The following is a 24251-nucleotide window of genomic DNA, read 5'->3' on the forward strand; positions in this document are numbered from 1 at the left end:
GTTGAGCCTTGCGTGACTATTGGGTAGCTGACAACATGAATGATAACATTATTAAATTTCTAGAGAACCATTGTACTTCAGAATATTATTCATGACTGGTAGTGGTTAGAGCTACAAAAATTTGTCCTGGCTTTGTGGGGTGGGACAGGGGGAGTGTTCGGTTGGTTGGTTTTGAGGGGAAAAGGAGGGATGTTAAATTAAAGATGCAGGTTCTGTCTTTTAGTCACCATTATTTCCTTCCATCAAGATGATTGTCATATCTTTGGAAGGTCTTTGAAAAAGATCCTATGCAATACTTGCTAACAGACTATTGATTTCGAGCTAATTTGGGATTTGCAATACACAAGTTGCTTATAAAACACTTGTGAGATTTAGAAACGGATTTGCAATCTAGGCATTTGAAATAGACAAAATGAGAAATGGTATTTTAAAGCCTGCCAGTAGTAAATACCACACTTTGGCCAAGATCCTGTGTGGCGTAATGCAGCATAATAGATCCACATTTGGAACTATGCTACATCTATCCTCTCAACACCTGAGCTCACCATTTAGCCATTACAGTCCTCCCCACAACCATTCAGTAGCTAATGGAGAGTAGGGTGTAGTTGGATAAGTATCTGGATACATCCTTGTAGTCAAACATAGAATGATTATATCATCCTCTGAGATCCACTAGGGCTCTCTGGGAGTCTCATTGGATGATTTAAATCATTCTGTGTCTGGATACAAGGCTGTAACCGGATGCTCCTCCTATCCCCTTATCCTCTCCCGCAGCTATGGAATGGCTGTGTAGTGCAGCAGCTGAACTGTGAGTCTGGAAGGGGCCCTTTGGTTATTACAGAGGAAGAAAGAGATTACTAATCTCCACTGTGACCAAAAAGAGACATATACATGCATAACGTAGATTTACTTAAATCTGCATATGCCCCTAACAGAATGCCAGCTGATGCTAGTTATAGGACTACCTCTAAAAATGGCACCACTGCGTTAAATACCCCTTAACTCTCCAGTGAAACATATAATTGACTTCAGTTGATGCCCTGCATTTCTCTGCCCTTTCTGTGTTGTTGTGTGCCTTCAAGTAGTTTCTGACTTACGGCAACCCTAAGGCAAAATTATCATTGGGCTTTCATGCCAGGATCTGTTCAGAAGGGGTTTGTCTTTGCCTTTCTGAGGCTGAGAAAAGACCATCAGTGGGTCGCCATGGCCGAGCAGGGATTCAAACCCTGACCTCCAAAATCGTAGTCCAGTGCTCAAACCACTTTATCAGGCTGGCTCTCTGCCCTTTCATTAGCAAGAGCTATATTGGTGCTCACAGGAGATTCTTCTCACATATGTCAAACATTCTGAAAGTGGCACAATGTGGCTGTCAGATGTGACTCCAATCCTCATTTTAATGTATGTGGAATGTTCTTGTGAATAATCCAATATCATATAATTGCACTGGGACTGCAGCTGCCTGCCCCAGAATTTGGTACTGTTAACTTCAGTGGTGCAGAACAGTATTAAGATAACCTCTTATTGCCAAACACAATGCATCTGTAATGTGCATTAGCCTTACAACTGGACTATTTGGAGGAAAGGAGACAACATACAGACTATCCACCATCAACATCCAACTACACCAGTACACAAACTAAAATGAGAAACAGAACCTCCTGGTTTTCATTCTGGCTTTGTACATGTAGGCAGTTGGTGGGGGGCAAGAAGCAAGGTGGATTGAATATTATTCTTCAACCCTCTGCTGATCAAATGTGATTAGGATCAAGCCATTAAAGCAAAGAATTGAATAGAAGTGTAGAAAGTCACTTCAAACTTCTAGTAGCATTCAGCATGAGGCATAAATCTACCTCTCTGAGGGATACAGGCCATCAACAGATACATCATATAAAGCTCCTACTAACATAATTTACTGTCAAACACAGAGGTGAACTGATAGCATTTCTCTTCCTTTGAGCTTCAAGCCCCTCCAGCTCACTGTTCACTTATGCCCTCCTGCTGTTTGCTGGAGACTAAAGGCAAAAGCTCTGTGTTTGGATCCAGCTCATACTTGTTTTGGCTCTTTGCTTGCATCTTGAAGCATGGAGCCATAGTAAAGGCAAATTTGCAGCTGAATTTTAGCAGCTGGAAGATGGCATCCAACATAGGTTCATGTCAGTTTATTTTCCCAGGGTCCTTCATATTTTAATGCATATTATATTCTAATTGTTGTAGAGTGCATTACATTTTAACTTTTTAAAATCATTGCTGTGAGTCACCTTGAGCACTTTGCTATAGGGCAGACTATAAATATAGAAAATAAATAAATTGTTATTATGCAAAGGTGCATAATTAGGGATTTCTTGACCTGTTTGATGGTGGGATATGAGATTGCAGGGAGGGTTTCCCTAAATTTCTAGATTTTATATTATTTTTAAAGTGTTTTTATAATGCTTCTAAGCAAACAAGATAGAGATTACATACTAGTTGACACTGATCTTCTTTATAGATCGTTATAGATTAAATATTCTTGGTTATAGGGAGTCAGTATAGCAGTTGATAATGAATCTTCATATTCAAGTACTGTAATATAATGAAGAGACACCTAATATAATGTAATGAAGAGACACCTAAATTGCAATATACTAATTCGTATTGTATAAGTATCATATGGTATTATGAGCAGCTAGTGATGAATGAATGGAAACATCTTGGCTTTTAGTTTGTATATTCATCTCTTACCAACAGACATTTTTCCTGGATAACTCTGACAAAATCAATGTCTTTTCAAATTAGCGCATTCTCGGTATTGGTTTGTTCATCTGGCCGTCCATTCTTTTCTTTTCTTTCTTTTTTTAACAAAAGTGATACTCATTAGCATTTTGATTCATGATGATCTTGGCATCTCATTATTGCCTAATCTTCCATGCTTCAATGAGTTCGCATTTATTAGTATTGGCATTAGTATTTACTACTGCAGCAGATTCTAAAATCCTACATCATACATGGTGCAGATGTAGGATCCTAGCAACTGTTCAGAAACTGAATTCATACACATCAACAAATGCTTTTTCTTATAATCTCATTTGTGAATGAGTAAATGGGAAGTATTATTTACATTGTAAACATGCACACGGCTTGATTCTGTCCTTCCCATGAATCTAGCATGATATAATTAAGGAGAATAGATACTTGTGTTAGAAGATAAATATACTAGGCATAATCAGCATCAACATTTTCTCCTTTTATGTACCAAACCAGTCATGCAGTAAAGTCATCAATATGTTTTTGTTGTCATCAGATGTCTTAATTTGTTCCAGATAAGAATTTGCCATCTTCTTGATTACGGTCATATATTATCTGACTTATATGAAAAATAATCATTTAGGTGGAAAACCATGTTAATAATTAGGGTTTTTTTCCAAATAAAATCATAATAACAAATTTTGTTTCAACAACATTTGGTGAAAGGTCTTGGAGACTGTTCTGTTTTTGAGACGAAGAATAAAAATGAACATAAATAAACCTTGGGCCAGATACTCACAGAATCATAAAGGGGGGAACTACAGAGGTCACTTCCTTTTGCCATTGCAGGAATCCAGTGCTAAACCATCCCTGACAGATGGCCATCCAAGCTCTGATTAAAATCATCAAACCACTTTCCAAAATAGTCTGTTTCACTGTCAAGAAGCTCTTATCATCCTGAGGTTTTTCTAATATTGAGCCAGAATCTCCTTCTTGTAACTTGAATCCATTGGTTTGGGTCCTTCCATTGGAGCAGCAAAAAATCTAACTTGCTCTATCTATGGTTTAAAAGTTGGATGTGTCCACTGCTCAAAGTTAAGATTAACCATGGTTTCCCCAGATTCAAATTGCAGTTAGTTTTAAAGAGAAATGAAGCTACCACTATTCCTTAAATCAGTTTTTACACTCCTATATTAATTCTGAAAGCTGCCTAACTGAATTGAAAAACACCACTGTGCCCTTGGAATATTGCAGTTCATCAAGTTAAGCAAGTGTTACAAAGTTCTCCTGTTCAATAAAACATACCCTATTTGTGCAGATTGCAGTATCTTTCTAGACTAGATCATGGTGTCTGGGAAGAGAGTCAAAGCTAGGGCGCTTTGTGGTTTGTTTTGTGCTGTCAGGGTTATTCAATAGCACCTCCACCACTCATTGGGATCTGTGTGAAAGATATGCATGTTTTTTGAAGGTTAGCTCTTCCATCAGTATCTTTCCTCTGGTTTCATACTCCAGTATAGATTATAAGCCATAGAAAGAATCCCCAAGGAACAAGATGTGTTGCCTTGTTGCAGTTTACCGTTTTCTGCAAATATTAAATGACTTTCTCCATTTCAAAGTCAGTCAAAGCCTTCAAGAGTGCTGACTTCCTACTTTTGCTTGAAACAAACTTTCCCATTGCCTCTTCTTTATGGAATGCTGTGTTTTGTAGGTGGCTGTGTGAAAGTCAGCCATATCAAAGTCACAAGGAATACTTTTAAACCCTTTACCTTGCAAATTATCTATTTATTCTTTATGTATGATTCTGTAATTTTGCTATCACAAAATTATTATATTATTCTTTTTTTAAAAAATAATTCTCTGTTGTATTTTCTATACTTTTCTTTTAACTTTCCCTGTATTTTGTTGCGTGGTGATTATAATCTTGGTGGTGGTTGTAATGTGTTCCTTTAAGTTGTTTTCAAATTAAGGTGACCCTAAGGAAAACCTATCACAGGGTTTCTTGACAAGATTTGTTCTGGGAGGATTTTCCATTGCCTTCCTCTGAGACTGAGAGTGTTACTTACCCAAGGTTACCTGTCGGATTTCCTTGGCTGAGCAGGATTTAAATAATGGTCTCCTAGAGTCTTAATTCAACGCAACCATTGCACCATGATGAACATACGGCAAATAGATTTTTAAAGAATGGAAATTCTGCATTTTAAAACGTTAACCAAATCTACTGTTTCTCTAAAGGTAAACATGTGTCTGATATTTATGCTGAACTGCTTAAACTATAATGTGAAAAGATTAATTAAAAAGAACTAAATATGAATACACCAAGAGTGCATTAGATTTTTCTTTAAATGATAGTTGAGTGATTTGATTTTCATAGGAAATCTTTCTTCCTCAAATAAATGCTCTATAATAGTAACAGGATTGGCAATGGATAGAGTTGTAACAGCAAGGGAAGTGCTGAAAGCTATGCATATTCCAAGATGTAAACCAGGATGTGTATGAAGTATACACAAGATTTTCTTTGGATGTGAAGAAATAGGGATTGTTATCTCAGATAATATCCGTGGGATGATAACCTCTAAATTTTAGTTGTATAATTTATTTCTTTTTCGTGGTCTCTGCAAATCACACAAATGGGTTATTCTGTGCCTGCCCAGTTAGCTTCAGAACATTCTTGGAGATATTAGAGGCGTTTAGGCGGTAGCCCCACCCACTCTGTGCATCTAAATCATTTTGGTTCAGTCTGTTTCATGCACCATACAGTTAGTATGATTTTTCTCTTCTCTTTCTATTGTTTCTTGTTATGGGCGTAGTTTCTAGGGTTTTGAGTAATCCTTTTTTTTTTCATGAATGATATGTTTTCCAATGTATTTATTTGACCAGCCGACAGCTCTGTTTTGAATGGTTTTGCTTTATGTCTAATGTTCCATTTTTGGGCAAGATCCTGGAGTATGTAGTGACTTTCCATCTTCAGGGATTACTGGTTGAGACATATTATCCAGGTTCATTTCAGTCTGGCTTTAGACCTTCTTATGAGCATTGGTCACCTTGGCAGGGAACTGGACAGCAGGAGTGTGTCCCTGTTAGTTTGGCTGGGCCTCTCAGCTTTTTGGATTGCTTCTCTGGGACTGGACTTATGGATAATATTATGCTGTGGTTCCAGTCTTTCTTGAATTGGCAAACACAGAAGGTGGTGCTGGGAGACTCCTGTTTAATGACTCGGCCATTGGCCTCTGAGGTTCCTCACTAGTCTATTTTGTTCCTTATGTTAACATCTACATGAAACCAATGAGAGAGGTCAGCTGGAGCTTTGGGATATGGTGTCACCAATATGCTGCTGACACCCAGCTTTGTCCTTCCTTCCCATCTGATTCTGAGGAAGCTGTCTTCGTACTGAACCAGTATCTGTTGTCAGTAACGTAGTGGCTGAAACTTAATCCAGATAAGACAGAGGTGCTCCTGGGCAGTTGAAAGGTCTGTCAGGGAATAGGGAGTCTGCCTGTGCTGGTTGAGGTTATGGCCCCTTGAAATCTCAGGCTCACACAGCTTGTGTGTTCTTCTGGACTCAACTCTGAGCCTGGATGCCCATATTTCAGCAGTGGCCAGGAGTGCATTTGCACAGTTAAAACTAGTGCACCAGCTGCATCTGTTTCTTGGGACATCAGATCTGGCTATAGTGACACATGCCTTGATTATATCCCGTTTGGACTACTGTAATGCACACTATATGGGGCTGCCTTTGGAAACTGTTTGGAAACTTCAGCGGGTCCAGAATGCTATGACCAGAATGCTGACTGGAGTCAGTTATGGGAAGCTTATAAGTCCCTTGATAAAACAACTTCATTATCTTTTCCTGTAGCTTGAATCCATTCCTCTGGGCCCTAATCTCTGGAGCAGCAGAAAATAACTTGCTCCATATTCAATAGGACATCCTTTTAAATATTTAAACATGTCTATTATGTCATCCCTTAACCTTTTTTCCCCATACTAAATATACCCTTTTACCATTTTGGTTGCCCTCCTCTGGACACACTTCAGCATGTCCACCTTCTTCTTGAATTCTGGTGCACAGAACTGGACAGAATATTCCCCCAAATTTTTATAGTTGAATGGGATTAGAGAAGAAATTGAATAAAACTAATAAATAATAAAACTTTTATTTATACCCCGCTTTTTGTTAAAACAATCAAAGTGGTTTACAACAGTTAAAATAGTACATCCATATATACAAAGTATCCTCCCTTAAAAGAAGATTAAACAATATAAGATTTAAAATTGCGTAACTATTAAAAACCAATAATAGTGGCAGAATCATCGCACATGTGGAGAAATCACCACATGGCAAAGTAGTTTATTCTGGAAAAGCCTGCCAGAAGAGATCCGTATTGACAGCTTTCTTGAAGCTGTCTAAATTGGTAATTTGACGGATCTCATCCAACAGGCGATTCAACAGGTTGGGAGCGTTGCAGAAAAGCTCTCTGGGAGGTTGCAGTCAATCTGGTCTTTATAGGCTGCAGTAAGTTCCTCCCAGAGGACCTGAGAGCACGGGGCAGATTGTATGGAAGTAGGCGATCCTTTAAATAAGTTTGGCCCAAGCCATGTAGGGCTTTAAAGGTAATAACCAACACCTTGTACTGTGCCCGAAAACTAATAGCCAGCCAGTGGAGTGACTTCAGTATTGGTGTTATATGGTCACTCCTGGATGTTCCAGTAATCAACCTGGCCGCCATATTCTGTACCAGTTGAAGTTTTCAGACTAGGCACAAGCGTAGCCCCATGTAGAGCGCATTGCAAAAATCAAGCCTTGAAGTTACCAGTGCGTGTCGTACAGTTTCGAGGTCCTCTGGTTCCAGGAAAGGGCGCAGCTGGCATACCAGCCGAAGCTGATAACAGGCGATCTTGACTGTTGCACTCACTTGATTTCTCATGTGAAGCAATGGATCAAGAAGCACCCCCAAACTGCGAGCACAGTCCTTTGAGAAGAGCGTGAACCCCTCTAGGACTGGAGGTTGCAAATCGATACCTGGTTTGGGGACCCCAACTGTGAGTACCTCCGTTTTGTCTGGATTCAGCTTGACCTTGTTTTCCCTCATCCAGTCCATTACTGCCTCAAGGCACTGATTGAGGGGAGAAATGCCATCTGTCGTTGTCACTGATGCCCAAGACATGGTGAAATATATTTGAGTGTCATCAGCGTACTGATGAAACCTCGCCCCATGTCTACAGATGATTTCTCCCAGTGGCTTCATATAAATGTTAAATAGCATTGGGAACAGGATGGCACCCTGAAGGACGACACAATTAAGCTCCATTTTTGAGGGGCAACTGTCCCCGAGCATCACCCTCTGTAACCTGCCCGAGAGGAACGACCAGAACCACTGCAACGCAGTGCCTCTGATTCCTAGCTCTCTCAGGCGTTCCAAGAGGTTGTCATGATCTATACTATCGAATGCCACTGAGAGGTTTAGAAGCACCAGCAGGATCACGCTCCCTCTGTCGATGCCCAGATGAAGGTCATCAGTTAAGGTGACCATGGCAGTCTCCACCCCATATCCTGTCCTGAAGCCAGTTTGAAATGGATTTATATAATCGGCTTTATCCAAGACCACTTGGAGCTGAAGAGCAACAGCCCTTTCGATCACCTTACCCAAAAATGGCAGATTGGAAACGGGCCTGTAATTTATCCTGTCCAGGGGGTCAAGGGACCCCTAACGACCGCTTCCTTTGGAGAAGATGGTACATAACCTTTCCCAAGGGATGCATTGATGACATGTCTAAGAAATGCCATCAAGGCATCACCCCCCCCCCCCCTGGATGGTGAGCCATGATGGGCAGGGATCAAGAGGGCATGTCGTCTTCCTCACCTTTCCAAGGATCTTGGAAAATTTTCCACTTATGTTTGAAAATCTTATTAGAGCAGGAGAGTGAAACAGTACAGTTGTACCTCTTCAAAGTAATGAGCTGCAGGTGTGCAGCTGTTTTGCATTCCACCAATGACTGTCATTACACTATTTGCTAACAAGCATACCTGTCACTTTTGCCATAACTTAGTGGTTCAGTACCTAATTGTGCTGGAGTCATGAAATTAATGGATACCCAACCATGAAATAATGAGACCAGACACGTAAATTGGATGAATAAAGGGCCATTTATTTGACCTATAATCTATTTAAAGCTAAGCACTTGAACTTCAACCTTAACTTCAAACTCTGAGCAAATTGATTAAAGTGGAAAACCTGGTGCGGGTCCAGCTGAAGCCCGGTGTCAGTCCTACACTTCCTCTTCAGCCTTCCCTTTGGGCACAAACACCGAACCCTGAAGTAAATCCGATGATTCGGATTGCATCCTCAGCGAGTTCTAGGAAGGTAAACATGAGGCACTCTCCCCCAAACTCCCTCGAATTTGTAAGGCTGAGCAAAACCCCCATGTCTACCCCACAGGCAGGTTCTCTCACAACTCCACGTCCCTTGATGTGTATAAGCTGATCAAGAGCCTAACCTTTCATCACAAAGGGGTGCCAGTGGTGCATACCAAACAGTTCTTTAACTCCATATGGGCCAGTGAAACCTATTTAACAGCCACCCAAAGCCAATTACCAGTCCCGGCACACAGTATGGGATAGGCAAAAAAAAACCCGAGGAAAGGGGAGAAAATTCCTACCCGGCCCCGAAGCGACCAACAAAGTTCATACTGCATTTAGGGCGGGGGGGTGGGCTGCTTCATGGAAAAGAGGCAGGATGGGGGGTGTACTGTCCTTATATACTGACTCCGCCCCCCATCACATGCCTCAGCCTGGTCCATTGGACCTTGCTTATATTGAAAATTCTGGTTTCTTCATGGAGGGTATCAAAGCCCCACTCTCCCTCAAGGCTCTGCCAATCATCCTGGTGTGAACTTGCCTCACATGGAACACCACCAAAAAATGGTTCATTTCTACCCCCGTAACTACTAATACTCTCTTCTCAACATTGACATATAAATTTCAGACAGTTCTCACTAAAGAAGGCACTTCTCATTCATTATTATGGCAGATAAAATATGAGAGAAACGTATCTATGTGTTTATGTTGTGTGTAGTTTGTTTTATTCTATTGCTTTAAAAATTAAAGAATTACATGTGATTGGGAAAAAATTCCAACAGATCAGAAAAGATATGTCCATGACTTGATATTATTTATATAGATACAGTGGGCCCTTCTCATATGTGGGGGATCCGTTCCGGAACCCCTTCCCCCGCGTAAAGGAAAAAAACGCATATGCTCAAGCCCCATTTAAAACAATGGCCGCACACTCCTGTGTGCGTGCTATTATTGCTTCCGGGGCTTGCCTTTTGTATAAGGTTAAAGCCGCGTAAGGTTAAAGCTGTGTATGGTGCACCTGCATAGGACACGGGTGCGCTGTACTATACATACATACATACATATATATATATATATATATATATAATGTATATGTACTGTTATCAACATAATACAGTGATATAGTGTTGGCATATGGGTTAACAGTTCAGCCTCAGCACCATGACAATGGCAATCTGATCAGATGGTATGATATTAAGTTACATGATAATGGTAATCACATGGCATGATTCTCCTGAGAAAAGGCAGAATATAAATAAATTATATTGACTATATTATTAATCATCATTATCATGAATTCAGACTTCCAACTCGCATTTCTTTACATTATGTTTAGGGCAATAAAGAGAACAATAACAATACAATAAGATGTATATTTATCCTGTAAAAGGGGAGAATAAAGTTTAAAAAAATACAAGAGCAATAAAGTGTATGTCGCAGGAGAACCATATAATTCAGCAAGTCAAAAGCCTGTGTAACATGAAAGTCTAGCTTATGGCAGAAGGCCAGCAGTGAGGGAACTATTCGGACCCCTATAAGAGATCCTTGGATTGCTGAGCATGCCTGTATTTTGAGCAAAATTATATTAAAATAATTAATCGTTAAACAAATAATTGACTGAAAATTGTATCACTTAGACAAACGATGTATAACCTGTGAGCTAAATTATGTCCACATTTATATTTTGACATGCTTTCTTTGCTTAGTACTTTTTAAATGGGATTTCAATGAAATGAAGCAGCAGCGGTTCTACCACAGAATTTGTCGTTTGTTTTGCCCCCCAGGAGTCATTGGAAGCAGAAGGAAATAGGGCGTTACCATCATGTGCACCAAGTGAAAAGAGATTTGGGGGAGGCTCCCTGTCATTTCCAGAAAAGCAAGGTGCACTCTCTCCAAGTACTGGTAAACCTGCCACAAAATCTGCTTTGAAAGCCTCCAATTTTTCAGTCTTAAGTTCAAGCACCAGCACGCCGAGCCTTCAAAGACTGCACTCCAAATGTTCTTCAAGCTCTTCTTCAGATAGTGTCACAAACAAACAATCCCAGAAAGCACACAACTCTGAATCCAAAGCAAGCAGTGGGGATCTGCTTGATAAGCATTCTCAGTGTTTTACTAATGGCCAACAACCATTCACGCCCCGCACTTTAAGATCGGATGCTAAATCCTTCCTCTTGCAGTACCGATATTACATGCCAGCAAGACCGAAATTACAGGATGTTCCCAAACAACAAGTGGAAGCGGAAACACAGACTGACATAAGCAGGTATAGAAGCTTCTTAAACTGGCTATTTTCAGTCTAAAGGTGAATCTGTTTGCCTGTTTTGTTTTCATGTGCAAACATGAAAATTCCAATGTTTCTCCCCTCTGGGCAAAAGTGCTACGAAGGAGCAAAAAAGAGAGAGAGAGAGAGAGAGAACATTATATTTTGTGGAGAATACAATAGTTTTGCTCCCAAACCATTGTGTGATGTGCAAATATAATGGCTGAGATAGTACATCTCAGGGCAGATGTAATAGTCTGCCCGTACAATTCCACCTGGCTGCTACTTCCTGGGCGTGCAACTCTGCTTGAAAAGACAGGCATGTACTGCCTTCAGCATTTAGTGGCTGAAGGAGAGTTCAGAGCACCTGAGTAGAATCCATCTGCTCTTTCACAGCTGAGAGCAAACAGCAGCTCTCCCCTTCACAGTTCTCTAGCAAGAATACTGGAGATCTGGAAAAGAGATAGCGGCTCTTTTCTCCTTGCTTCTGCCAGATGCTGCCAAAAAGCTCCACACCTTCCAGTTGCCATTCTCCTTCCCCCCACCACTATATGGCTGTGGGAGCACACACCTGCTCTTTGCAGAAAGCTTGGAGGCTAGGGGAGCTACTGGAACTTTCTTTGTGCAGTGACTATAAAAGGATATATGTTTGTACATATCACCAGAAGGATTCAGCTGCCCTTTGCAGAAAGCTTGAAGGCTAGGGGAACTTTTTTTGTTTGAAAAATAAGCAATGAAAACCATGGACTGCTATTTTCACTCTATGTCAAGTCCAGAAATTTTTGTACAGCTGACAATTTTGTAATTGGTTGTCTTGATATGTTGAAACATCCTTTCTTGCCAAGGATAAGGCAATTTGTGAATATTCTTTAGATCACTAGTTTGGTGATATCATAAATTTTCCTGTGGGGCTCACTGCTATGGCACTGCCCCCATAATTGATTTTCACCCATTGTACCATGTGTACATCTGTCCTCATCTGCCCACAGCTGTTCTCATGTTTAGTCAACACCTGTAATCTTTCCACTCTTACGGTGATACAATTGCATTGCATTATAAGTCCCAGAAAGGATCCTAGGAATGAGCCCTACTTCACTATAAAAATACAAAAAGAACTGAGATGGAAAGCAGGTGGCCTGGTTAGTGTTGCTGTGATTTTTGTTGCTTTTGATTTCTGTTCTGTACACATTACGTATATCATTAAACTACAGAAGGCATCCCATTGCCCAACCATGCATACATATTTTTGCCTTTTCCTTTTGAATAAGACCTACTTTAAAGAGGTAGGAACCCTGGTGGCACAGTGGTTAAATGCCACTACTGCAGCCAAACGGTTGTGAAGTTGATCCTTGTGGGGCTCCATGATCCACTCAGCCTTCCATCCTTTCATAGTGATGTGAGTACCCAGCTTGTTGGGGGCAATTAGCTTACAGATTGTAAACCGCTTGGAGAGTGCTGAGTTCACTGTGAAGTGGTATAGAAATGTACTTGCTGTTGCTATTACCTTTGTTTATTTGGAATATTCAAAGACATAGTCATGTTAGCCTGTTTCAACATAAAGTAATCCTGTAGCACTTTTGGGAATAACACAGAGAGAGGGGGGGAAATCTAGCATAAGCTTTTGTGGCTGAAGTGTTTTGCAGATAGCTCTTGGGTTTTCTTATTTCTAATATCTGATTTGTGTCTATTTATCTTCTGGCTTAGAGACAATCTTGTTTATCCACTGCCAAGTGCCAAGGTGTATTGTTGACAAAGAATTGCATATATCATATTAGAGCAGGGGTTTTCAAACAGGGTTGCCAGTTAAAGGTCATTAGAAGTTCTGAGAGATATTGTGATTTAGAGGAAAATGTATACCGTATATACTCGACTATAAGTCGAAAAATTTATGTCCCAAAATGAACTCCAAAATCCTGGGTAGACTTATGGAAGGGTTGATGAGTTAATGCTAATAAATTTTGTGAAAGAAGAAGTGCCCACCTTCCTCTGTAGCCTTGTAACGGCTCCCTGTTTGAAGCCTCGGCGCCGGCTCTCCTCTCCCCCTCTGTGTGTGTGTGTCTGTTTCCCAGGCTCTCAGCCTTCCTGCGGAGCCAGACCTAATAAGCTGCTGCTGAGAGAAGGAACACAAAGAAAGTATGCCCAGGCTTGTACCCCGTTTTGCCTGGAAGTCCTGGGGGTGAGAAGGGGGGAGAGAGAGAGAGAGAGAGCCCTGTCCTCTATTTCTGAAAGCCATGAGTCTTGGGAGTCCTGGGGGTGAGAAGGAGAGAGAGAGAGAGAGCCCTGTCCTCTATTTCTGAAAGCCATGAGTCTTGGGAGTCCTGGGGGTGAGAAGGAGAGAGAGAGAGAGAGCCCTGTCCTCTATTTCTGAAAGCCATGAGACTTGGGAGTCCTGGGGGTGAGAAGGAGAGAGAGAGAGCCCTGTCCTCTATTTCTGAAAACCATGAGTCTTGGAAGTCCTGGGGGTGAGAAGGAGAGAGAGAGAGAGAGAGAGAGAGAGAGAGAGACCTGTCCTCTATTTCTGAAAGCCATGAGTCTTGGGGGTGAGAAGGAAAGAGAGAGAGAGCCCTGTCCTCTATTTCTGAAAGCCATGAGTCTTGGGAGTCCTGGGGGTGAGAAGGAGAGAGAGAGAGAGAGAGAGAGAGAGAGAGACCTGTCCTCTATTTCTGAAAGCCATGAGTCTTGGGAGTCCTGGGGGTGAGAAGGAGAGAGAGAGAGAGAGCCCTGTCCTCTATTTCTGAAAGCCATGAGACTTGGGAGTCCTGGGGGTGAGAAGGAGAGAGAGAGAGAGCCCTGTCCTCTATTTCTGAAAACCATGAGTCTTGGGAGTCCTGGGGGTGAGAAGGAGAGAGAGAGAGCCCTGTCCTCTATTTCTGAAAGCCATGAGTCTTGGGAGTCCTGGGGGTGAGAAGGAGAGAGAGAGAGAGAGAGAGAGAGAGAGAGAGAGAGACCTGTCCTCTATTTCTGAAAGCCATGAGTCTTGGGGGTGAGAAGGAAAGAGAGAGAGAGCCCTGTCCTCTATTTCTGAAAGCCATGAGTCTTGGGAGTCCTGGGGGTGAGAAGGAGAGAGAGAGAGAGAGAGAGAGAGAGAGAGAGAGAGAGAGACCTGTCCTCTATTTCTGAAAGCCATGAGTCTTGGGGGTGAGAAGGAAAGAGAGAGAGAGCCCTGTCCTCTATTTCTGAAAGCCATGAGTCTTGGGGGTGAGAAGGAGAGAGAGAGAAAGCCCTGTCCTCTATTTCTGAAAGCTATGAGCCTTGGGAGTTCTGGGGGTGAGAAGCAGAGAGAGAGAAAGGCCTGTCCTTCATTTCTGCAAGCTGTGATACTTGGGAGTCCTGGGAGTGACAAGCAGAGAGACAGTGGGGTCTGTCCTCCTTTTTGCAAGCCATGTGCCTTGGAGATGCTTTTGGTAAAGGGAAGTGTGTGTGCTTGGGAGAGGTCCAGAGAGTGAGATAGAGGAAGGGAAGTGGTGCTTTGTTCCCCCCCCCCCCTTAGATCTTTTGTAACATCCTCCAGTGTTTGCCCCTCTTATCCACGGGTCATATCAAAATCCATGATTTTGGATCGAAAAACTGCCCTCGACTTATACATGAGGTCGACTTATACATGAGTATATACAGTATGTATATATTTTAGTTGTAGATACAATAATTCTTATACAGTATAGGGGTTCCCTGAGCCTTGAAAATTATTTTAAGAGTTCCTCCAGGATAAAATGATTGAAAAGGGCTGCATTAGAGGATGAGCAATGAAAGCACCTCTAATATTGCGGGTGACATTATTGGTCCTTTAATGTTGCTACTAACATAAATATGGGGCCAGAATTGACATCTGGTTTTGTGGGAAGGTCTTGTTCCTGTCTTCCCATCCATGTTATATATCCTATTGTAAATGAGTAGCAGTTTGAGATGGGTAGGCCGTCTCTAGACAACTGAAGGCCTGCCACCTAGAGCCCTTGAGAGAATGGCATTATTGTCCAGGATTGGTTGTAGCTAACTGCTGGTGCATTTGATGGTTTGACCTGGGAGCTACATGCAACTGTTAGTGGAATGCTGCCTGTTCCTCTCTTTGTTCTTTTTCATTATTTTCTGTAGTAGATTAATCCTGGGAATCTATTTTGCCTTGTTGATTTATTTCCACTTCATTTGATGAATATAGTACCTTGAGAAGTGTCTTTTGTCAGTCTATGAGATTAGTATCTCTGTCATGGGGGTCAGAGTAGATGTGGTTGTTTCAGAGGGCTTCAATTTATATGGATTATTCCAGCCTAAGACTGATGGTGGGGTGTAAATTGTTTGAATTCCAATAGAATTTCTCAGTTGGTTCCTCTTTGTGAGTCCAGTGGGTAAAGATGTTGTCAGTATACCTCAGGTAGAGGAGAAGTTTCTGAGTTCAGAAATGCTCTATGGATTATGTTGTTGTTGAAGTTGGATCCAAACCTGCCTCTCGGAATAGAAGAACTCTTTCTGTAGATAGAACTAGAATCTGATGGAGGTTTGGTGCTGGAGGAAAACAGTAGGGTGGCAGTTTTCCTCAATTTCCATTTCTGCTTTCAGTCCCCAGCATCTTTAGATGATATAATGGCGGGTTATAGACCGCTGCTTTGAGGCGGTCTGCCGCCGCCGCCGTTTGCCCCGTAAGGGAGCTGTCGCAGCCACACCGCACGGCTCCCTTGCGGAGCAAAAAAGAAGCTCCAAAATGGAGCTTCTTTCTGCGGTGCCCTAATGACGCCGCGAGGCGCTGCTGGCGCACTCGCAACGTGATTAGCGCCGCGACACATTCAGACGCACAGCGTCCGATACGTAAAGATGGCGCCGGCCGTGTGGAATGGCCGGCGCCATATTGTACAGACAGAGTCCGTACTAGAGCCAGGGGCGTCTAGAAGAGACGCCCCTTTTTTAAAATGGAACGTCCTGCGGACATCCCAAGTGGCGGTCTATAACCCGCCAATATTATTGGCTCCTGCCATTGTGAAGAGTCATTGAACAATCTCAGAACCATTATTCCCAACTGGTTAGGAAGTAATAACATAGGATTGAAATTGCATGGTAGTTTGGGGCTGCAAATTATTGAATGTAATGTTTATCACTCTGGAAAGGATTAGGTTCAGTTATGAATATATCTCTAAAATCTGTTAGTGCCCAAGCTGTGTCATAGACAGCTTGTTCCCTGGCTCCCATTTCTTTTTTTGTGGTTGCTCTAAACTCAGGTATAAGCAGATTAGCATTCATTTAGACTTCTCATCCAGCAGTGTCCATGAGTGTGTTTCATCACATAGACAAGGGCATGGCTGGGATTGTCACAGGCACCTTAAAGAACTAAGGTTTTTTGAAATTGTACAGTCAGCCCTTCTTATACACGGATTTTTTTATACACAGATTCAAGCATACACGGTTTGAAAATGTTCAAAAAAAATTATAAATTTCAAATATCAAACCTTGATTTTCCATTTTTTATAAGGGATGCTATACCTTTATATTTAATGGGACTTGAGCAAACACGGATTTTGTTATACACGGGGGATCTTGGAACCAAACCACAGCGTATAACAAGGGTCCACTGTATGTTAATATTATCTATTAAATGAATGTAGGAAATTGTATATTATTAACGTTGCAAAAGTTCCCTAATTATTATTGTTGTTATCATTGTTGTTAGTTTTCAAGATGGATTGGAAGGATCTGCAAAATGGGATGCAGCAGACTTTCAGAAGATCGTAATGGAGGTAATTCAAGTGATATATTTAGTTGTATTTTATTCAGTAACATCAACACAATGACTTTCCTGGATGGTGGCAGTGGTGAAACTTAGCTTTATTTTCTACCACTTCAGCTTATCATTTTAAGCACTGTTTTCAACAAAATTTTGTCAGTAAAGTACACTCAGTAAAAATGTGGCAGATTGCAGTTCCTATCAGTCTATTATGAAATTGGAGAGTATTGGTAGTCTTGTTTTAGACTGATTGCCAGTAGTATTTCATACAGCAAGTCCAGTGGTACAAAAAAGATTAAAAAGGTGAATCCAGAAGTGACGGTGTGAATTGAATGCATTGAGTTGTTTCCAATAATGGCTTTGCATTAGCCCAGGGTTAGGTAACCTGTTTGTCCTTGAGGCTGCTTACAGTGGTGAATTGAGGTCCAGTGACTGTGTGTGGCTGGAGCCAGGAGTAGGTGAGACTGGGTTGTTAGACAGTGCAGTCTGGGTCTCTCCCCTCCCCACCGCTACCAGAGTGTTTCCTAGTGCAAGCACAACGTAAGTGGTGATGGGAAGCAGGGGGGATAAATGGATAAATGCAAACTGCATTCCTTGGTTTGTGCAATCGGAAGCACTGTCCCCTGAGGCAAAGCCCTTATCTGATGCCATCTCTCTCCCCCCCCCTTTTTTTTTTTTGCAACAAATGTGGAATTGCTTAGACTGTTTTAAGTAAATGCATACCTTGTGCCTGCTAAAACTATGACAGAAGGAGGCACAGCCATTTGCTTTAAAATAGACATACACACACAAAAAATACAGAACATTTTGGAAAAATTAAAAAAAGACTGGAACAGTGATAATATATTTGCATCAAAAGCAGGATGAGTTGTCATTTGTGGGATTTTAAGAATAAAAATAGAAAGTGGTAACTAATTCCGTTAGTAGAATATATATGAGAAGGGCCTATATATTTCAGTTAGCAGCAATAGAATAAGATAGAAGCATTTCAAGGAAGAGAAAGAAAGGTAGATCGGAATTTTTGCAGCCCAAGTATTGCAGGGAAGGACGTAAATGAATGAAATTGTCTGTGAATGTTTGTTTTTAATTTGTCAACAGTTGTTTCTTGTATTTGTATTGTTAGGTGATTTGTATAAGAAATGTAAGATGTGTGTTTGATTTTTTAAAATTTTCAGTTTTGGAAAACCAAATAAAAAGATTTTAAAAAAGAAAAGAATTAAAATACAGAACCTGTACCAAGGAAACCAGCAGTTGGCCAGCATTTAGTCCCCTGCCCTTTGTGTTTACATCTTTAAAGAATATCTTTTTCTTGATGGATCACAGTTCCTTTTCCAACAGTTCCTTTTTCTTCCACTCTCATGACTTTTCTTCTTTTGCACCATTAATCTGAATGTTTTCTGTGTGTTCTAGGTAGACGATAAAGTGTCTGAAAAAATGAAGGCTGTTTCTCAGTTGTCTTCACCAAGGTACATGAAATTCTAGGGGTTCTAGGTTACTATGCAAAGCAAGTGAGGCGGCAACAGCAATAAGGGGGCAGCCCTCATCCCACTACTGGAGAGGAGCACATGGCGAGTTAGCCAAGCCCCACCAGGAGGGAGGGATGACAGAAGACTGGCAAGCCAGCCAGCCGGTCACTCAGTTAGTACTCTTTTTGCATGCAGTAACCTTGGGAGCAGCAACTGAGCAGCCAACTAGCCTTCCTTCCCTACTTCCTCAGTAATCTTCTTGGATTTCCTGCCAAGCATCAGACTTATTGATACTTTCACTTCCTCTGAACCGCAGAAGTGATATGGATATGCATACATAATTGTTGTTGTTGTTGTTTTCATATGCCCTCAAATCGTTTCCAACATAAGGTGACCCGAATACGAACCTATCATGGGGTTTTCTGGGGCTAAAGTGTGTGACTTGCCCAAGATCACCCAGTGGGTTTCCATGGCCAAATGGGGGAATCGAAAACTGATCTCCAGGATTGTAGTCCAACTTTCAAATCACTACACCACTCTGGCTCATCATCATCATCACCACCACCACAACAACAGAAGCAGAAGCAATAATAATAATAATAATAATAATAATAATAATTCTTACCTGCTTCTCCCAATGGATCAAAGTGGGGAAAAACAACAGGCCAACAAATATGCATCAGTTAAGAACACAACTTCAATTAAAACATATATCAGTTTAAAAGAACAAACAAGATACATACATATTAAAACAATCTGTGTAAAATTTACAGTTTTAAAAATCATCTGGATAGGCCTGCCAGAAGAGATTAGTCCTCAATGCTGTTTTAAATTTGGACAGCATATTCAGCTGTTGAATCTCTTCCGGCAGGTTGTTTTAGTCTAGTGGTGACCACAGAAAAAGTTCTCTGGCTGATAGTCACCAAACTAGTCCTGGCTGACTAGAGTAAACCTCTGCCATGAGGTGATCCTGTAGGTAACTTGGACCCAAACCATGTAGGGCTTTAAAGGTAATAACCAACACTTACATACATTTTGCTGGGTGGAAGATGCAACAGGATCTTCTGCCATTCCCACTCCCACTAGATGAAAGATACAGACACCTTCAAAGGGAAAGGCACTGGCATAAATAAATTTAGGATGTGGCGTTTTCTTAAACATATGCACTAAGCTGTAACATCAGTGAATCAAAAAGGCTTGCTTGAACTTTTCAATGTAAATACACAAGCCAAATTTTTGAACATCTGTTAAAGAAGATAACCAAGGTTCTGTCTCAGGACCCCTCAAATGCTGCTTCTTATAGACCTGTGTCATATAGCCTTGGTTAAATACACAGATGTGTTTAGGAAATGGTGCTGGATGTTCTACATAATTTTCTACATAGTTTGAAAAATCTTGGCAACTGGCTGTTTCCTTTCCTGAAGGAATCTGGGGAAATGTCATTCTCCTAAAGGAGCTGGAACTACAGTTTTTAAGATTATGCAAGGGATTAATAACACTTAAGGCAGTATCTTTTTAAGCATGTTTAGTTCATGAGTTGTCTTCAGCTTAGTAATGGAGATGAGCACTGCCCCTTGACTAGACAATCTTGTCAAGCGAAAACCGTTACCTTTACCGATATGAGCCCCCGAATGTGTGCCTGCTGGACCTGCCCCTCTTTGCCCCAGTGCTCATGCATTCAGCTTGACATCTGAAAAGGGACCCCTACATGCTTTCTATATGCTTAATCTATACATGAGAGAGATAACACCTTATAAATATATAGAACAGTTTATAATTGTGCAGTTTCTTCTCCTGCCCTATTATCCCTTAGGGTGATTCCTCCAGCTTCTGTGCAGTCTCCAGCAATAAGAAGAATCCAGGCAGAGTAGGTATCTTTTTTATTTCAACATTAGATCTTCAGAAAAAATAAAAAATCTACAATAGTATAGATAATCAGCAGAATCCTGTATGACCGTTACATATGACATTAGAGGCTATGGAAGGATTGTGAATGGCTAACTGTAGGTTATGTATTTGTAACTGACCCTCTGGATTCTGGCTAATTTGTGTTACTAAAGACACCTGGAACTTGGCATGGATTAAGGGGAATCTAGGAATATGCACCTTGGAGTTACATTGTTTTTAAATGGATCAATTAATTTTGTTCAGTAAAACCTGTCTACAGTCTTCAGTACCATTCCTGACTCCAGAGGGTCTCTTGGAGCTGTGGCCCTCAAAATGTTTTAACAGTTTATTTGAGCAAAAGACAAGGTCCTGCTACCTGAATTTGGAAATCCCTTCTGCAGCAGGCTAAGCCTTCTCCCTACTTAAGATTTTCAATCATATAATGTGGAGGATTTTGTTGTTGTTGTTGTTGTTGTTTTAAAAAAATAACTAATGTTCTTTGGAAGTTACCTTGGGTGTCAGGTTAATTATTGAATTAAGTAAAGTGAACAGACTGAAAGGCTCAACAAGACCAGTGAAAAAGATTAAAAGAATGAGGATATGGAGAAGGAGAAGAGGGGAGAAGCACCACAGTGGGCATGAAAGTAACTTGTAACTTAAGTTGTTGTTGTTGTGTGCCTTCAAATCGTTTCGGACTTATGGCAACCGTAAGGTGAACCTATCATGGCATTTTCTTGGCAAAATTAGTTCAGATGGAGCCGTCCTCTGAGGATGAGAGAAAGTAACTTGCCCAGACAACAGGTGGGGGCCCGTTCAGTTGCCTACATGTATGCATACATATGAATACAGTGCATCCTTCTTTTATGCGGGGATCTGTTCTGGACCACCACCACCCCCCCCCCACGTAAAAGAAAAGGCGCATATGCGCAAGCCCCATTACAAGTAATGGGGCTCCTTCCCACAGTGGCGCAGGGAGGTGGTGGTGGCCATGGGCGCACGTGCCATTGTTTCTTCCGCAGCATATAATGTACCCGCGTCTGATGTGGGTGCATTCTATGTTATACAGAGGGAAAGCAGGAAGACATATACTGGTATGTATCACTGCATATATAAGAGGGAAAACAGGAAAACATACATGTATCACTGCATCACTTGTGGTTTTAAACACAAAAACTTTTCTTTGCAAAGCAGAACTTGTATCAAGAAGAACTTGGCATGATTAGGCATAGGCACAGGTTATCTGTCATCTGTATCTTGTAGAGGAGGAGTGTGCCCACTTTTTCACCACAAGGAAGACAGAGTGCCAGAGCTAGTGGAGCAGTTTGTGATGTTTAACACACTTCACTTAAGGCAGCTCTTTGAGAGAAACCAATGTTTTTATAGAAATCATTTAGCAACACATTAACAGATTTGCATGCTGATGGCTGATTACTTCTATTAAGTGTTTTGTATGTAGTACATTAGTTTGCATTTGCATGCTACTGTTTAGACATCTGAGCCATTAAATTATTTTCCTGTTAGTTGAAATGTGTTGTCTTGTTTCATTAGACGTGCTTTAAAAATAATAAGAATAATAAAGGAAGTAGAATAAGAAATGATGGTTTAAGTCCCTACTACACACAACAAAGTCTGCACAGCTCAAGATTGTGGGACGATGATGTACCTGTCTTTAAGTATTGCAGTGAAAATGGAAATTTGTACCCCATGCATATTTGTATTGGTTATTTATAACTCACTATTCTTGAAAGTTCAAGGCAGGTATTGCCTAATTTATGATGATTGCATGAATTTCATAGGGTTTTCTTAGGTAAGGAATACTCAAAGGTGGGTTTAGGTCAGTACTTCTCAAATAGTGGGGTGGGCCCCCCAGGGGGGGCACGAGGCTCCGTAAAGGAGGGCGCGAGGCTCTGTTATGCAGAGGTGTACTTATAACAATTTTATAGACAAATGATACTATTTACAGTCGCGTGGGGGGCGTGAAATGTTTTCTTCCTCCTAGGGGGGCATGACAGAAAATAATTGAGAAGCACTGGTTTAGATGACCAGGCAAGTGGCTGTTACAAGACAGGAGTCATGTGTGATGTCCCTTAGTCAACCACTTCTATGTTTTTGAAGCATTATATAACATAGATCCAACTGGAGACACTCTTGCAGTTATCTACACTTCTAAGTAGGGGTGTAGGGGAGAGAATTGAAATTGTTCATGTTTACTGGTATGCTGTGGTTTAAGTACAGAAGTGGGGATGCTGAAGCAAAAGTCTGGGGAGTTAGGGGAGGCTTTGGTCATTACAGGCCTGAAACAAGTGGGCAAAAAGCACTACCTTTGGGCCGATTCAGGGGCGTGGCTTGCAGATGACATGCCCCCAAATTGGCCTATTTATTCATTGTCTGCTTATATCTACGTAATAATTTGTGTGACAAATAACTTTGCTTGTGACTTACAATAGATATTCTGTTCTCTGTACAGGGAAGAAGAACTTTTGTATTTAAGTTTTATCCAAGACATAACAGATGAGATTCTCAAACTTGGATTGTTTTCCAACAGGTTGGGTATATTTGAGGTTCTTCAGTTTAATTTTACTTTGCATTAATGTTGTATTTTGTGTTACATGTATTTGGGAGCTGAGACTAGCTACCCAAAGGCAGCTTTCTAAAAAATAAAAAGACATTAAAAACAACTTTTAGAAGAGGATTGCAGCACAAATTGAAAACAACTCAATTGATTTCCCTTTATTATTAATGTCATATATGATCTTCAATACTGTTTTAGTTATCTGCAACTAAAAATTATTGAGTAGTTCTCACTCAATTTTAGGAGTGAGGTGCAGTGTTCAGAAGAAAGGGGATACAGATGTAGACCACATACTGAAATTCTTTGAAAATAAAGATGAATTTATATGCTGTTTTTCTATTGTAACATTTGGCTGCAAGTGCTGGAGGGAGAAACATGGCAACCATAAGTTAGGACAGGGGTAGGCAACCTTTTTGAGCCAGGGGCCGGGTTGCTGTCCCTCAGACAATTGGGGGGCCGAAGCCGGGGGGAGCTTCCACCCTCCGGGGGCGGGGACGCGTGCCGGGGGTGGAACTTCCACCTTCCGGGGCGGAGCCGCATGCCGGGGGCGAAGTTTCCACCCTCCAGGGGCGGGGCTTTCTCTGCTCCCTTTCCCGACCTCCAGCTGTCTGAGAGACAGCTAGAAGTGGGGGGGGGGGGATTGGGAGAGGGGGGTGACAGGTGCATGCCTGCTCCTCCTGCCCTTCCTTGGCCCCCAGCTGCCTCTCAGAGACAGCTGAGGACCAGTAAGGGCCCGTGAGGGGCAGGAGCAACAGGTGCGCGGCCCCTGCTCCTTTCCTTCGCAGGACACTTTAGGTCTGCCGAAGCCCTGTGGGCAGGAGGAGGAGGAGGCCGGCGGCCCCTGCTCCTTTCCTCAGGGCTTCACCAGGCCTGAGGTGTCCTCCAAGGGGCCCTTTCGGCCGAAGGGAAGGGCTTGGGCACGCCGCCGTTGTGGGCTACTCCACGGCCTTTGCAGCCCCAGATCTTTCTCTCCGGAGGGAGGCCTGGAGCTGCATGGGCCGTGACGGAGCCCCGGAGCGGCAGGCCGCCTCCTGGGCTCCTCCACGGCCCTTGCAGCCCCAGGCCTCTCTCTCTGGAGGGAGGCCTGGGGCTGCATGGCATCCTATAGGCCCACTGCAGCCCCTGGAGCCTCCGGCAACCGCAGTGGGGCTCCTACAGGCCTGGAAAGAGCCGGCGGGGGGGGGGGCGCCAGCGCTGGAGGCTTCCTCCTCTTTCCCGGCCCCGCGGGCTCCTTCCCGGCTTCCGCGGAGGCCAAGATGGAGGAAGGAGGCCGGCAGCCCCCC

The 24251-nt window shown here is 42.1% G+C and overlaps 1 protein-coding gene across 3 annotated transcripts in view; it reads left to right on the plus strand.

Annotated features, from left to right (window-relative positions):
- Window positions 1-24251, plus strand: part of LOC149315024 (spermatogenesis-associated protein 7-like) — a 65395-nt gene that overhangs the window by 35859 nt on the left and 5285 nt on the right. For all 3 annotated transcript variants that reach the window (XM_089522354.1, XM_089522355.1, XM_089522356.1), the window contains 5 exons: window positions 10861-11339; window positions 16990-17056; window positions 18454-18509; window positions 20323-20376; window positions 22864-22941. In XM_089522354.1, coding sequence (XP_089378480.1) covers window positions 10861-11339; window positions 16990-17056; window positions 18454-18509; window positions 20323-20376; window positions 22864-22941 — 734 coding nt within the window. The remainder of the gene's footprint in view (window positions 1-10860; window positions 11340-16989; window positions 17057-18453; window positions 18510-20322; window positions 20377-22863; window positions 22942-24251) is intronic.

This window comes from Sceloporus occidentalis, unplaced genomic scaffold (assembly GCF_023333645.1).
Source record: "Sceloporus occidentalis isolate IW3139 unplaced genomic scaffold, rSceOcc1.0.p SCAF_4, whole genome shotgun sequence".
In the NCBI taxonomy this organism is placed as follows: Eukaryota; Metazoa; Chordata; class Lepidosauria; order Squamata; family Phrynosomatidae; genus Sceloporus; species Sceloporus occidentalis.